Genomic DNA, 16,731 nt, shown 5'->3' with positions numbered 1-16,731 from the left:
TCTCCCACTTGGTGCAAGTACTAGCACAACCCTCATCAAAGAACAAAACACACGAATCATAGTGATAAGTACTCTATTTTGCAGAGTAATATCCATTATGGTCACATGCATTTCAATTCTCTAACTTAGGCCCCTCATGAACAAACCCAATGTTTATTCTCGGTATAACTTAAGAGATGTTTCTCAAAATATATTATGTGCACAACTGAAGAGAGAAACCATCCAAATATTTGTACAAAGGAGTACACTGTATGATCTCTAAAATCCTTAAAAGCATGCCTCAAATAGAGATCTCTTAATGTTAGCATAATGCTAACTGTATTCCGTGACTTCTAAACTTGAACACTACCTCTAACAGCTAAGAGCTCAGAGTTGACACGTCTGTCACTCCCACTCATTAAAATAGCCAAAAGATAGTTAAGTCACAGAATCATTCCAATAACTTAGAGAACAAGCCAAAACCTCTAAGTCCATAAATTTGGAATGTTAACATACACCATAACTTCCCAAATAATCACAATATCCACTTTAACTGAATATTTATGAGTCTTACTTTTATGTCTCGCAAAATTGTCTTGAGCCTTAAATACCAAAATGGCCCAGGATCAATTTTGAAGAAACTAAAGACTCTTAAATGCTAAAGAATGACAGTGCACCACAAGTTAGATGATTTTGTTCTAATAAATTCATTAATATTGGTACAACATTTTCATAAATATGCTGCACAACCAGATGTCCAATAATTTGAACTTATGAATTTATATGAACAAATTCAAGATTAATACTTGTGGAATCTTTTGGACTACTTATTGTTTGACATACAATCCAATTTGCATTGGGAAGTATGAAGACAATAGTTAAATCCATAATCTTTAGTGGAGTATCTTAATGATCTTTTTCTTAATGATCACTCCCACTGTTCTTTAGCAAAAAATAATGATATACATACTCATAATTGATTTGACCAACTAATAAATGAGGATATAGTTCCCCACCATTAGTTGGGCATACTGAATAATCAATATTTGGTTCCAATAAAAGTCCAACTAAATAATGAAGATAAAATTCCCCACCATAGTTGGATATACTAAAAACAAAAAAATACACCTTCCAAAACCAAGTTTGAATTTGGCTTAAAAGATACATTTTATTTTTGGAATCCAAAAGAAGTATATCATATCACGTAACTTACTATAGTTAGACCAAAGAACCAAGTAAACTTTCGTGGAAGAATTAATAAAAGTGGCTAAATTTTGGGAAGTGACTGAATACATGTTTTGCCAATGCAAACCATGAAACTTAGAATTTATAATTGAACTAAATTTATAAATTCTAAGAAATTGTGATAAAATCATTATCTGGGTTTAGGGATTTATTGACATAAAAAACTTGCCTGTGGGCTGAAGTTTTAATTCTATTAAATCCAATTAAGAAACCCTTTATGATAATGGTTTATCTCAATTATCAAATAGTCAGAAGAATCTAGAGACATAAAACTTGCCTGTGGGCTAAAGTCTTACTCAATTAGATCCAACTGAAAATTTTTATTTATGATGAAACAATTTATCAAATGAGTTGAAGAATCAAGTGACATAAAACTTGCCTGTGGGCTAAAGTTTTAATTCAATAAGATTCATTACAACCATTATGATAAAAATAACTTAAAAGAAATCAAGTTCCTTTTCCTTAACCCTTGTGGGCACTTCAAGAAATATGATCCCAAGTTTACATCATAAAATTAATCTTCATGATAGAATTAGAAATTATTTACAAATAGCCATAAAGTAAATAAATTGATTTACTTCTATCATCACTGATAAAACTACTAACTACATTCCGATACATAATTGCCTGTGGGCTAAATTATGATCGTAGTATAGTATTTCATCCTAATTAATTATACAAATATAACGAAATTGCCTGTGGGCTAAATTCCATCATATTAGATACAATTAATCACAACTTATATGTCTAAAACTTTATGTGATCAGGATAAACTGCTTAATATATAATTTTAACTGATTAAGGATGCTGTGGCTACTCCCCAACCAAATTAAAATTATAAGATCACTAGACATTTATCAATTCCTTGCGTAATCTTTATGTGATCAAGATAAAGATATATATAATTTAATCTGATTAAGGATGCTGTGGCTACTCCCCAACCAAATTAAAATTATAATATCATAACTTAATAATCTTTGGAAATTGAATAAGCTGTAGTTATTCTTTAAGTAACCAAGATTGAAACTTTAAGACTTTAGTAAATTAAAGATGCTATAGCTATTCTTTAATGAACCGAAATCAAATCACATTTGCAAGGAATACTTAAAATTTTGACAGATTATACCAAATCATGATGGGAGATTCCAAATGTATATACCCCAGGAAAGTTTGTAAAACAAAACCTCACTAAAGACCAACTCTTTAGATAATATCAGTTTAAGGAGACTACTGGCCAAGATGTTCTTAAGTCATGGCCATAAAACTAGTATGCCTCCCTGATTCATATACACAAAATGTATAACTGTTTGGGGTATAAACAAAACTGTAGGGTATAATCCGAAATTTAATAGTTCACTTATGAATAAATCTTTAAAAACAAATGGTGAACTAAATTAACGGTCCGAATGTGCTGAAATTCAGGCACTACCGTAACTAAAGTTTATGCATAAGTCCAACTTAATAAGGAACTAATATAATTCCAACATAAATTTATGCATTACTGAAGGCATAATAATAAAATTGCATAATTTAAAACCAGAATATTATGCAGTGGACAAATTAATATGCATAAAATTAAGCATTAAACTCATATATTCTAAACAAATTGCGTAACTTAATGCAATTTTAATATGAGCTTCCAAAGTATAAACTTAATATTCAAACTCTAATGAGTCCAATCCAAAAGGACCCAAATTAACTGAAAACATTGTCACATAAACTTAATTGGAAACAATTCCGGAGTCATAACTGAATACCATATTAATATTAATGGTATCATTAATTAAAATATTTAATGGTAATAAACAACATTATAATCACCATCAATATTTAACAATGAAAACCAAATTATGGTAATACACCTTCTTAATGTTTCCATATTTGTAAAGATAAAATATGTGACTAGTCCAAATTAGCGGTTAACTGTAGTCGTAGCATTAATTACCAATTAATAATAAAAGATAATTAATGACATACCTTAATGATGCAAACCGCATCTTTCCATTGCGCTAGCAACGATGACGATCCATAAGAGAAAAAAACTTCATAATTCTCCACATCTTCATTGTTGCTGTCAGTAACCTCAATGCAGCGTCCAATGGTATGTGAAAGATTTGTTGGTAGGACTTAAATACCAACATTAATAGTCATGTAATAAAACAGAGTGTCATGGATAATCTTACCAATGTACCAAATATGGCAGATTACCATGAAACAATAATTATTATGAAAGGTAATAAATGAGATTAGCCCCTAAACTTGATAACAGTAATTAATAATGCCAATTAATAATTAACAATAACTAAAAAAATGGCAAAACTGTAATTAAGGGATGCCATATACTAATCTCAATTTACCACATAATAATTAACATGACTATTATAATACTTTAAAATTAAAGAATTAATATTATTATTAAGGCCCTGAAAACCATTGATAAATTGAAAACCATAACCAACTTAAACAATAGTTAACTTGCACCACTTAATTAAGGCCCTAATATATAATATATAATATATATATTATTAGGGAAAATCTTACACATAACTCTATTGCAAAGCTTCTTTTTTCTTTTTTTCTTTTTCGAGAACAACTCTATTGCCAAGCTATTCCTTATAAAATATAAATTATTTTAATGGTCTCCCTCCCATTTTTGTGTCCAGTTAACATGGTTAGCAACATATTTGAAATTAGGGATGTAAATGAGCCGAGCAGTTCGCGAGCTGCTTACAAGCCGCTCGATTGAAGCTCGGCTCGAGCTCGGTCAAATTCGAGCTCGAGCCGAACACGAGCGGCTCGTTTAGTAATCGAGCCGAGCTCGAGCTCGGGCCGAACTCGAGTAGCTCATTTAGTAATCGAGCCGAGCTCGAGCTCTAATGTCTTAGGCTCGTGGCTCGTCGAGCCGCCCGCGAGCCATATATATATATATATATATATATATATATTTATTTATTTATTTATTTATTTATTTATATAATATAATATATACATATAAAATTGTAGTTTATTTTTAATTGAAACATGAATTTAAAATCAAATACGTTAAATTTGAGCTCAAAATCGAACTCGAACTCGAGTTCAACTCTGATCTTGAGCTCGAATTCAAGATCGAGCTCAAACAATCGAGCTACTCGAGCGGAACTCGAACAACTCGAACTCGAGCCGAGCCTTTCTTAACGAGCCCACGCTCGAGCCACCCTATGCTCGAGCTCGGCTCAACTCGTTTACACCCCTATTTGAAATCCTCAAATATACATTTAATATATAAATGTATAGCAGTCAGGTAGATATTTAAAAAACTAAAAATAAAAAGAAATTATTTAATTTTTTTTCCACCGAGGAATCCCCAAATTGAAGCTTATAGCTGTTCATATTAATGAAATCCCCAAATTGAAGTTTGTAGCTCTTCATATAAATAAGAACAGGAAGAAGAAGAATACCTAAATTAAAGCAGCCTTAAGAAATCCCAGTGTGTCTTCACCCTATCACCACAACCAGATAGCTAAGCTTATCTCCACATGGCGGCACTACTCCTTCTTCTTCTTCTTCGATTCCTCCTTGGCTTAGCTTGTTGGTGCTAAGGATTTAGTATTGTATTGTATGGGTGTGGATTTTGTTGTTGGACGGCAAACAGATCTGTTCCAACATTTTATATGAGTTGAGAATTGAGGTAGGTGCAATTTAATAATATAAGAAGAGGGATCAAATTTTGTATGTATGATTTGGAAGAAGTATAGTGAGGCTAAAATAGCTCAGCTCATTATTATATTATGCCCCCATCATGTGCATAGTTGACATTGATTAACATAATAATAATTTTGTTTCATTACCAAAAAGAAAAAAAAAAAAAAAAAAAAAAAAAAAAAAAAAAANAAAAAAAAAAAAAAAAAAAAAAAAAAAAAAAAAAAAAAAAAGCACATAGTTGGGGCAATTTCCTTCTGGCAGTAGAGCGTTGTGACTAATTCAATTTCCATCTCTCAGCTCATCATGCGATTAAGGCAGCGCAAGTGGAGTACTTCAACAGTTCAACATATATAGAAAGTAATTGCAAGACCGAAGCATTGTGCTTTTAATTACAAAACGACACCATTATATTGACTTTTAGTACTTCATATTAAAATTTATGTGGCTTTCTGCTATTGAAAAAGTATTCTTTTGGATGGTAGATCGGGTTAAAATTTTTATTGTTTGTTTCAGCTCTGAAAAGTTCATATTTTGATTCGTCATTGATAAATATAATAAGTTTAAACTAAAGGAATTGAAGAAATAAAAACGTATGCAAATGCCTTTTTCTAAAAAAATAATAATAATAATAATAAAAGGTCTATGGGGAAGGTCGGGTTATGATTTTTATTGTTTGGTCAATCTGACCAAACCCATATTTTAACTCAACTCGCCTAGTTCAGTTCAGATAATAACCAGACAGCGTTCCAACCCCCCATTTGACACTACTAGAAATTAGAAATTTTCTTACGAATAAAAATCTTATGAGATATCATTTCTCAAAATAGATTATTTTTTCTTTGACTAGAATGAGTATTTTCTGTTGATAGTCAAATATTGAAAAATATGAAAAATAACTTCCAAAAAATGACTTCCCAAAATCATTTACTAGAATTTCAATGTTTGGCTATCAACAAAAAATAAAGTTGCCAAAAAATACTCATTCTGGTTAAGGAAAAATGATGTTAATGAAAAATACTTACTAAGACATTACTTTTTATTTATAAAACATTATATTTTTATTTAAAATTATTAAATTTTTCTTTAAAAATATTATATTTCCATTAAAAATTATTACATTTTTATTGAAATGTATTACTTTTTATTTTAAAAGCATTATATTTTTCTTTAAATTATTTTTTTTTCAACCAATAAATATTACTTCTTTCTTGTATAATATTATATTTTTATTGAAGAGTATTACTTTTTCTTACAAAATATTACATTCTTAATGAAGGTTATTACTTTTTACTTACAAAATATTACATTTAAAAAAACATTCATTTCCTTATAAAATATTACATTTAAAAAAAAAACATTCCTTTTCCATATAAATTATTATATTTTTACTAAAACTAATTGATCACGTGGGTGACTTTTAACTTAGTCATCACAAACACAATAGAAGGCACACCACGAGATTGATTGATTTTCTAAGAGATTTTGTTTGGCATTAATTAGCTTAGAGTATTGAGTCTTGTAGCATCTTGCTATTGAAACGTATCACATATAGTTATGCATTTATATAAAATAAAGTTGTGAATTCGATCTGTAGCCTAATCCACTTGCAATGAGTCTTGGAAGTGTGTAGTAGCCTAAAAATATAGTGTACACTATAGCCTAATCCACTTGCATATCCCACCTTGCACCGAGAAGTAGAGTTCGGAAGAAGATGTGGACTCTAAGTGTTCGATGAAATGTCTCAAGTAGTAAGGTTGCTATGAGAGTAGGATTTTACTACTTGATAGACCAAATAGACCACGAGAGTAGCTTGGCAATGGAAACATCTTTCAAGAATAATGATCAATGCATTACACTACTTCATATACTTAGGTCATTCTATTGCATCAATCTAAGGAACACCTAATCCTAGTCCCCTCTATTCATTTACTTGCTTCTTTACATTTACGTGTTGTTTTACTTTCACTCATTACTTTGATAATACTCTTTGTTTAAGTCTTGAGACCTAACTTTCTATGAATTTTACGCACTTGTGTTTAGCCGCGCATTGTTCAATTCCCATTCGCCATTCTTAGAGAACAGACATCCCAATGAAGTTTCATCCTCCTCACATCTTCTTCCCACCCACGTATATTACGAATATCAAAGATGTTAAGGAGAAACGAAATGCATGGTTAAAGATTAATATTAATTAAAAGCATTTAGTTTGTTTGGTGAAGACTAGACTTGACCAATAATTATGAATGAAATTAAGTCTAAATTTCAATAATAATTAGATGTGGGGTGGGGAGGACGCGTTATACCGTGTATCCTGGTCCTAAACAATATAGTTTTGAATTTTAATTTTGACGGTGACCGTTTATTGTTCAATTCACTTTACATATATTTTTTTTTTTACTGTAAAGCATGTATATGCATCTTGTGTTATGCGTTTCTTTGTCTCATGTTATGCAATTATGTACCTTAAATGTATGGATTCTGTACCTGAAATAGATTAGTAATTGTGTAACACACAACATATTCTGTGTCTTATTTTACAAATTTTTATCATGTATTATGAAATTATGTGACTATAGGACATATATTATGTCAATGACTTTGTGGTCTAGTGGCATGGAGTGACTCTTCCAAATGGAAGGTCATGGGTTCAAGTCCTAGTGAGGACAGTATTGACTCTTTGTGGTTCGAGCTCTTTCCTTGAAACCTTAAATTTGCTACCTCTTAAAAGTGCTAGGAGTGGTGGTTCATATGAGTCGAACAAAGCACGACCTAGCGAACATGTGTGAGACCTAGCGAACAAGAGCAAGGGGATAAAATGTATTACGGACAAGAGCGAGCAAGGGATGAACACATAAACACACAGTTGGCAAGCAAACAAGAGCGAGCAAGGGGTTCAATGTGTGAGACCTAGCGAACAAGAGCAAGGGGATAAAATGTATTACGGACAAGAGCGAGCAAGGGGTTCAATGTGTGAGACCTAGCGGACAAGAGCAAGGGGAGGGTTCAATGTGTGAGACCTAGCGAACAAGAGCAAGGGGATAAAATGTATTACGGACAAGAGCGAGCAAGGGATGAACACATAAACACAGTTGGCTAGAAAGGAGTAGAAGCAAAAAAAGAAAAAAAAAATTGTTGGGGGCGGGGGGGGGGGGATGAACGGCTAGGGAAAAAATTTGTTTTGTGGGGGGGGGGGGGATGAACACAGTTGGCAAAGAAAAAAAAAATTGTTTTGTGTAAAATCTGTTGCTCTATAACCAACTTATATAGGAGTTGATGGATTAAATAACATTTAAATCATGACATTAATTTGATGATAAAATGTCTAGTAACCCCTGTAATAGTAGACCAATACTTCAGAATTAATTTTGAAATTCAAAATTGGAATTAATTCAAAATTCAAAATTAACTGCGTAATTGATGAATTAAGACTCAGAACAGTCTCTACCCAAATCGTAAACGAGACGAGACAGCAAGGGGTTAACCATTATGCCAAACCCGAGCAGTCCTAATGGTGAGCCGAGAGAACGAATCGTTAGCCCCGGGCCGTTAGGATACCAGAATGGTGAGGCAACGAGACATTACCGTACCAATAGTTACCTGAGTTGTTCAGTGACTCTGTGTTGGAAAACATATACGAAAATGTAGCATAACTAAGCGCACAAGGCCAACCAATTTTCCGAACGACATTCGTGCCCGTAAGGATAGCCAATTTCTCATTCACCCATTAACCATTTTTAAGCGTACAAAATATCAATCTCTTCGTCTAACTATGAAGAACCTGAATCCACTTTGACCCGACCCAAATAGGAAGTGGACCGCACATATATTTGTACTACAAAATAGCCACTTAAAATGCCATTTTATGCTATTTTTCCAACACTGTTTGCCAACGACTTGTGTTTGGTAGAGTGAATTCGGCCATTGGCTCGGCTCGCTGACAACTCGGGTTTGGTAGAGTGGTTAACCTCTCGGGCACCTCGTCTCATCTCGTACTACGACTCGAGTTCGCGACCATTCTAAGTCTTAATTCATCTGTTATGGAATTAATCGTGAATTAATTTCAATTTTGAATTACATAATTAATTCTCTGGTACTGGTCAACTATTACATGGTTCTAAGACTGATTTTATTATCAGAATAATACCATGATTAAATACTATTTAGTCCTACAACTTGTATATAAGTTGTGGTAGAGTAGGTGATTTTATACGACAGATATATTTTTCCTTTCTCGAAACTCTGTTTCCACTCCTTTCTTTACCCTCTGTGATCAAAGCCTTATTCTTATTCGTCGGTTTTCATTGTTTGAGTGCTCAAACTTAAAGTCGTAGCTTGTTTTATCTTAGAAAACCTATGCTACAACGCTCCTAATTCTAAGGGATGTAGCAAATAAGATTTTAATGACAGTGTAGTAATTACACAACTCAAGCTTACTATCTATAAGAAAACTCTTTCGTTTCCCGTGCTTGTTATTTTTTTCAAAAATAATTTTTTCGTAGTAATATTTCTTAACCGGTGCAATTTAATAAGAAGAGAGATTTTCAAATAATAATAATAAGTGGGATCAAATTTTAATTTCTTGGAAGAAGTGATTATGAGTCTATGACCATCATGTGCATAGCTGAAATTCATTAACATAATACCTTTTTTTTGAGTGTTACTGACTCTATTACAATGTAGTATTATAAAGAGTCAACAGTTGCCTCCACTGAGTCTCGAATCCACTCCCATCATCCATGTGGATTGAGTGTTAACCGGGACATCGGGTGCCACTAGACCACAAACTCTTTGGCATTAAACATTAATTTAACAGCAACTTAAGACTATTATAGTTGGCCTTATTCTTGTTCGAGCCTCAGAGTTTCGAGAAACATTAACATAATACTTAATTTTGTTTCATTAGCAAAAAACAAAAAGCACATGGTTGGGGCAATTGCCTTCCGGCAGCAGAGAGTAGTGGCTAATTAATTAATAGAATTCATTTTCCATCCATCTCTCAGCTCCTCGTGTGATTAAGGCACGCAGCGCAAGTGGAGTACTTAAAGATAGAAAACTCCTATCTACTAATTAATCCACGCCTTGCATTCTCTGCTTTTAGATGGAAAAATCAGTTGAGATGAAGAAATAACACCAACTTTATGCCACAATTGAAGCACAAACCATAATAGTTTATGATGCATGCAACACACTACGTATTGAGCCAAATTCATTATTGCAACAAATCCGCAACAAATACAAAAACCATTGGCAGATTCATACATAACAGATCCTCTTGCTATGCTATGCGAAAGAGTGCATTTATGCTATATTGAGGGGATGACAACCTTTCTCTAGGATCGAACTGAAAAATTGACTCCAAGCGTGGACAGTACGATTTGCTAATACACAAAAGTGTGAAAAATAATTTAACAGTGATTTCATGTCAGCTAAGACAGATAAAATAAAGACTAGTCATGTCATTTGATAGGCCTCGAACCCACTCTGTTAAGCAAAAAAAGATCACCTCCATTTCTTCTTTCTTGTAAGGAAAAAAAAGAAAACTTTTGGCGTTTTGTTGATGAGTTGATGGATAACAGTAGACTTAGCTTGCTCCATTTGCTCTCTCTTCACCCACTCTGTTACATGAATTGAAAATGGTTAAACCAAAAAATTCATAAAGAATTATCAGTGACAGGGATGATGGAATGTATCACTATCAGTGCATATCATGCATAAATCCCATAAGGATTTATACAGAAACAGCCCAAAGTGGTATATATCTGCTGCAACCAAAAAGAGCATCACTCATTCCCTTCGATGCCATAATTCATAAACATTGGCAGCAAGATTCCAAGTTCAAATGTATATTGTCTTTGTAAGTTCAAAACTACCAATGCTCTATATATATTATGAAATTTGGATACTTTAGTTAAACAACTTAAAATAATTAAGTGAATAACTTTTTTCTTATTGGAAGTTGCCATTTTATCTGCTTTCAAAAATCTAATCACAAAATAGTTCCATATACTCCTTAAAATAGCAAGACCAAACAGCTTTCAGAAAATCGTAAGCTCTTTCTGCAAACACACTCAAGAACTAAAATAATAAAAAGCAGAATAAGCAACTAACAGCAGTTTACTAAGTTCTTTCCATCACCAACTTCTTCTGACATGCAGAAACTATTGCAGTTTACTAAAATATGTATAAGTTGCAACAGAGTATTCGATCTGCCTAATACCTGCCTAATCCTGAGAAAGATCACTCTCTTCCTCAACATCCCATTCTTCCTCTGTGCTATATACACTACCTTTTGTCTGCACATCCCATTCTTCCTCTGTGCTGTTTCCACTACCTTTCGTCTGAAATCGATAAATTTAAAAAAAAAAAAAAAAAAAAAAAAAAGGTGAACACATAGCAGTTAGATGGCCATGAAGAATTCAAGTAGCATAAAGTGCATGTTAAATGGTCACACATATAATATATTAGAGGGATAGAAACAGACCCTAATATTTTCCGAACGAACAAGGAGAGCATTTCCATAGTTGTTATATTGCTCTTCTTGAATCAACTTTGCGGAAGCCAGAACGGAATCCCCACACCCGTTTAACTGAATCAGTGCTAGTGTGATGATATCGGCAAAACCACTAGGGATCTCTTGCAAATACTTGCATTCACGTAACTCTAAACATTCTAGCAAGGGGAAATGGTCACCAACAGCATTCCAATGTTTCCACCTTCCATATTTATCTTCAATTACCAATCTTTTCAATTGACGGAACCCTTCCTCATATGGTTCCCACATTGTGTCTTCGCTAGCAATAGCATTTATCAGTTTTAGAACCTCTAGATTCGGCAACATACCAATAAGCCTCATATCACTCCATGCCAAACTAGTCCAGAAGAATTTGAGCTTCTTAAGATTTGGTAGAAAACTAGTTGCCCATGCAATGCCGCTACATGGAATATGGTTGAACTTCCACCCTCTGATGCTTAGCTCCTCAAGCTGCCCCAAGTTCACAAAATTATAAAAACAATCTAGATTGTTTTCATCGGATCCACCATCATTGTTTTCATCGAGTCCACCATCAATAATCCCCAATTTTTTTAAATTTGGAATCCTTGTAAACAGATCCTTTGTACAGAGCTTAGGATGCAACCAAGATATACTCTCTAAGTTTCTATGAACAACTGGCAAAGTTCCTAATGAAACAATCCATTCAATGCAAAAATTTCTTAATAGTGGCATTTTCCAAATTCCATATGCCTCAAAGGAATCGAATGCACCACCATTTTTACGAACAATAAAGCTTTGCATATTCCAATGCTCAAAGAGCTCTAAATGAGAATATCTACCCATAGTCCTATCTATTGAATACTTCAAAGCTAAGTATCTCAAATGAATAAGATTTGCAAGCGCATATAGTTCCTCATATCTATCGGAACATATACACTCTATGTCTAATACTCTTAGTAGTTTGAAGTGTGAAAATAGACGTTCCGCACTTTCGTAGTAATAATCATTATGATAGTGAAAGGAATGTGATTTGTGAAAGCACTTTGTCAAAGAAAGTAGATGAAAACTTGATGTTGCACTTGTCCAACGACAAGAGATTTTCTTCTTGTAAAATGGAAGTTTTTCATCTCCAATGACATTCAAGAGATTTTCATGTCGAGCTTCCCTCAAACACAAATCACGCAACAAGTCATGTATTCTTATTGTCTTCATTTTCCCATTGTAGCTCTGTTTGTTAACAAAAACAAGACTTCTATCAACAAGATCTTGCAAGCATTCCATGGCCACTTCCTCCATATTTGGATCCTCGATATTTGGATGGTCCTCTGCCTTCAAAAATCCCTCTGCCGCCCACAACCTAGCCAACTTCTTCACATGGATCTCATAGTCTTCTGGGAAAACTCCAAAATATAGAAAACAAGCCTTTAAGTGGTGTGGTAATTGGTTGTAACTCAAACATAATATTCTGGAACATGCATCATTAGAATCACTACTTACATATCTACTCACATTTTCTGCGACATTACTCCACTTCTCCACTGTCTCCTCTGTCTTGGATAGGAGACTAGCTATTACTATAATAGCTAGAGGTAATCCATTACATTTCTTTACTATGTTTCTACCAATTTGCTCAAACATGGAAAGAAATTCTGTTTGACCAAACACATTGCAATAGAGATTCCAACTTTCATTGTCATTTAAGAATGACAAGTTAATAGTAGAGTTACCTGAACTTGCATATTCAGCCACTTCCCTTAGCCGAGAAGTCAATAGTATACGACTTCCATTATTATCATCTGGAAAGCATCTTTGCACACTATCCCAAGCAGTAGTGCTCCATATATCATCCATCACTATCAAATATCTCTGATCCTTCAAGTGTTTACGCAAACTTCCTGATAAGTTGTGAATTCTTTGTTTACGGCTTTGTTTACGGACTGATGCCTTTGAGTTGTCATTTCTTTGTTTATGGGGTATATCATTTGATGCTGGATTAACACAATCAGTAAAGCATTGGAGCATTTGTTCCACATCATACTCTTGAGATACCGTAACCCATGCTTTCTTGTAAAAATAAGATGTAATTGATGGATCCTTGTAGACTTCCCGAGCTAAAGTGGTCTTGCCTATTCCTCCCATGCCAACTATTGATACAACTTGGAGGTGCTCAGCTGATTGTTGCGTGAGCTTATCCAATATCGTCTTGAATTCCTTGTCGCATCCAACCATTCTACTGTCAAACTTTGAAGCATTTTTGGAAAATTTACTGACAGTAATATTATTCTCGCGTTCTGGATCAGCAGGCTGCGATGATGTTGAACCAAGGAGTAGTCCTCTTTGTCGCATCCTACCAAGGATTGATGGACCCTTTGCAAACTGCTGTTTACTTTGAATCTTAATCAACTTCTTCTTCAGGTAATCAGTCTGTTTTACTGCTTGCTTCAAGATTCCATCAAGCCTGAGGAGGCAAGCCTCGTCTATACTGCTTGATTGAAGATAAATGCTACTCAATTCCATCTCAATCCTTTCTTCAGCTTCGAAAGCTACATCTCTCATCTCTGCCTCTAAATCTTTCATTGCCGAATTATTATAGGCGATCTCAGATTTCTCAAGAACTTCTTGGAGGAAACCAAGATTTTGATGGAGAGAAATAAGTATCTGTTGGTTGTGTTGTAGAGGGAAGCGTGGTTGTGATTGCAAGAAGTGTAGATGGAGTGTTCCTTTAAGCGAAGTTACAGCAGCATAAGCCATTTGTGATAAGCTTGATCAAAGCAGACCTAACTAAGAAGAAATGAAATTTGTGATACACGTACTAATTGCGAGTAATATGGAATGTAATATTAGAGGAAGATAATGACAACATCAGAAAAAAAAATTTTAATGTTAAGTGGGAATATTACAGCTCAAATCTATATATATTTTTCTCTGTTTTGTGTTTATCAAAGCCAGCTCCAGCTTGATCCAAAATAGGAACAGCTAATCAGGTTAATGTTTCAAAAATTTGCTTTAAAAAAATTAAGTAGGAATTGTAGATTAGGTTCATAAATACAAGTGAATTAGGCTTAGCTTGGAAATAGAAAAATAATTTGTTAAAAATAATTAATTTTTTTGAAAAATATTTTTATTTGTTAGTGTTTGGTTGAAATACCTATGACCACCCATTTGAAATAATAACTGTGATTTCATCAAACCATAGGGTAGTTGACAATTTCTTTTTAGTTAAAAGAAAATATTATATTTTTTCTATTTGATTAATTTTTAAAAACATGAGCATAACTCTATTACAAAACTATTTCTTATAAAATATAAATTATTTTAATAATGATAATAATTATTATTTATATTAAAATATAATTATAAATTAAACTTTATAATAGTCATAAAGATTTATAATAATTATAATAAAAATGTAAACAAATAATTTTAACTTATAATTTATTATAACGAAAATAAATATATAAATTGATAAATACAATAACTTGAATTAAAAATAGCTTGATGATATTATAGATGCTTCTATGATTTTAATTGCATAAAAAGAGTATGTATTGAATTAGTTAAGGTTATTGTTGTGAGTATGCTATAATTTGATCTCTTGTATCATTTAGGATTGAATTATATTTGAGAATCTGTGGAACTGTGTGTAGCTATAAGAATAGGACACACAATTAGACATACTACATACTCACAATTTCAATCTCGCTTTGAAAAAGGGAATTGGAAAAAAATTGACTTTGTGGGTTATGTTTTTGATAAATTGTTTTAATTAGAATTGAATGGCCATAAGAGTATGATTCTTTACTAATCGAAGTTTGTAGCTGTTCATATAAATAAGAAGAGAAAGAAGATCGAAGAAGAGGAATACCTAAAGCAGCATTAAGAAATCCCAGTCTCTCTTCACCCAAACACTACAAGCAGATAGCTAAGCTTATCTCCAGATGGCGGTAATTGAGTCCTTGAATTGAAGAAAACAGATGGCGGCTGAGGATGATGGTGGCCTGGAGGCACTACTTCTTTCTTCTTCTTCTTCTTCTTCAATTCCCTCCTTGCTTAGCTAAGGATTTTGTATTGTATGGCTGTGGGTTTTGTTGTTTCTGACGGCAAACAGATTTGAGTTGTTACCAAATGCCCATGTTGACAATAACTCATTATTATATTATTATGCCATCAATGTGCATAGCTCAAACTCATTAACTTAATACCTTTTTTTTGAAGAGCATTAACTTAATACCTAATTGTATGAAAGTGAGACTGTTTTACGGGTCGATCTCAATTCGTGAAACGGGTCAAATCTTTAATTAATGAATTGAATTTTTGATCTCAATAATCAAAGATCTTACCCGTCTTACAGATTGAAACTCGTGAGATAGTCTTACACAAATTTTTTACAAATTTTGTGTCATTAGCAAAAAAACAAAACAAAAAAAAAGCACATGGGGTTGACGGTTTGTTACCCTTCTCTCTCTAAAATTTTTCTCCACCTTCTCTCTATACTTTTCCTGTCTTCTTCTTCCCTTCCGGTGGTTGCCGCCTCCGCTTACTTTGCGGGATAGCGGAGGCGGCATCTTGCTCTCTTCCCACCATCTTCCTTTCCTTTCTTTTTCTCCCTTTTCTTCTTCTTCTTCTCCATCTTCACCCACCACTTCCACCACCTTCTTCTCCTTTCATCCCCTCCGTTTTTCTTTTTCTTTCTCTCCTCCGGCTAGCCGTCCACTTCCACCACCACCGCACCTCTACTTTCCACCACCACCGCGCCTCTTCCATCAACGGCCACCGCACCGCCATCCCACCGCCGCCACCGCCGTACCTCACCACCACCATTGCCGTCTCCTCCCTCCCATCTCCCATCTTTAAAATAATATATATATATATAATAAAATAGGGGTAGGTAGTAGGTTGATAGCCTTGAGACCCGTGCGTCTCGAGCTCTTAACTTATTTGTCCTTTACCCTTTGTTTTGTCCTTTAATAATTGTTGTTGTTTTGTCTCCTTCTGCATTTATTGCAGTTGTTTCCCTCTGCATTTATTGCAATTTATTGTTTTCCTTCTCGTTTTATACGAGGTTCGTTTTTTAGGGCTTCAAGAAATATATGGTCATGGTTCGTGTGATACTCATCCTGATCGAAGTAGACGACAAAGATATACCCCTCATGAACATCAGTTCAGTCGGGAAGATACCCACTGATGAACCGGTCAAAGACACAAGGCTGGTTATGTACCTTCAGTTGGGGAAAATGTCAATGGACTTCAGTGAGAAGAAAAAGACTCAGGGGGTTTGCAAGTTGTTCCATCCAGAGATCGACTTGTACACATTCTACAAGGCCATCAAT

At 33.8% G+C, this 16,731-nt stretch overlaps 1 protein-coding gene across 4 annotated transcripts; it reads right to left on the bottom strand.

The window, feature by feature from the left end:
* Positions 1-10,055: 10,055 nt before the first annotated feature.
* On the bottom strand, positions 10,056-16,206 carry LOC115996924 (putative late blight resistance protein homolog R1B-16). 4 transcript variants are annotated; one of them, XM_031236367.1, is made up of 5 exons: positions 15,267-16,206; positions 13,129-14,182; positions 11,390-12,792; positions 11,126-11,246; positions 10,056-10,523 (listed from the first exon to the last, which is right to left on the bottom strand). In XM_031236367.1, the coding sequence occupies exons 2-4, from the start codon at positions 14,150-14,152 to the stop codon at positions 11,130-11,132; spliced, it is 2,544 nt and encodes an 847-aa protein (XP_031092227.1). In that variant the 5' UTR covers positions 14,153-14,182; positions 15,267-16,206; the 3' UTR covers positions 10,056-10,523; positions 11,126-11,129. The 4 variants fall into 4 exon arrangements, with proteins under 4 accessions (XP_031092227.1, XP_031092223.1, XP_031092222.1 ...); XM_031236363.1 differs by having other exon boundaries at positions 11,390-14,182; positions 15,267-15,495; positions 15,856-16,206; XM_031236362.1 differs by having other exon boundaries at positions 11,390-14,182.
* Between the last annotated feature and the right edge of the window lie 525 nt (positions 16,207-16,731).

The sequence above is a fragment of the Ipomoea triloba genome, chromosome 11 (genome assembly GCF_003576645.1).
Source record: "Ipomoea triloba cultivar NCNSP0323 chromosome 11, ASM357664v1".
Classification (NCBI taxonomy): Eukaryota; Viridiplantae; Streptophyta; class Magnoliopsida; order Solanales; family Convolvulaceae; genus Ipomoea; species Ipomoea triloba.
This window is presented reverse-complemented; position numbering and strand designations above follow the sequence as displayed.

Coding starts and splice junctions, on each gene's coding strand:
- LOC115996924 (XM_031236362.1), bottom strand. CDS start 14,152: ATGGCTTATGCTGCTGTAACTTCGCTTAAAGGAACACTCCATCTACAC. Junction 11,247..11,389: donor TTCGTTCGGAAAATATTAGG/GTCTGTTTCTAT, acceptor TATCGATTTCAG/ACGAAAGGTAGTGGAAACAG.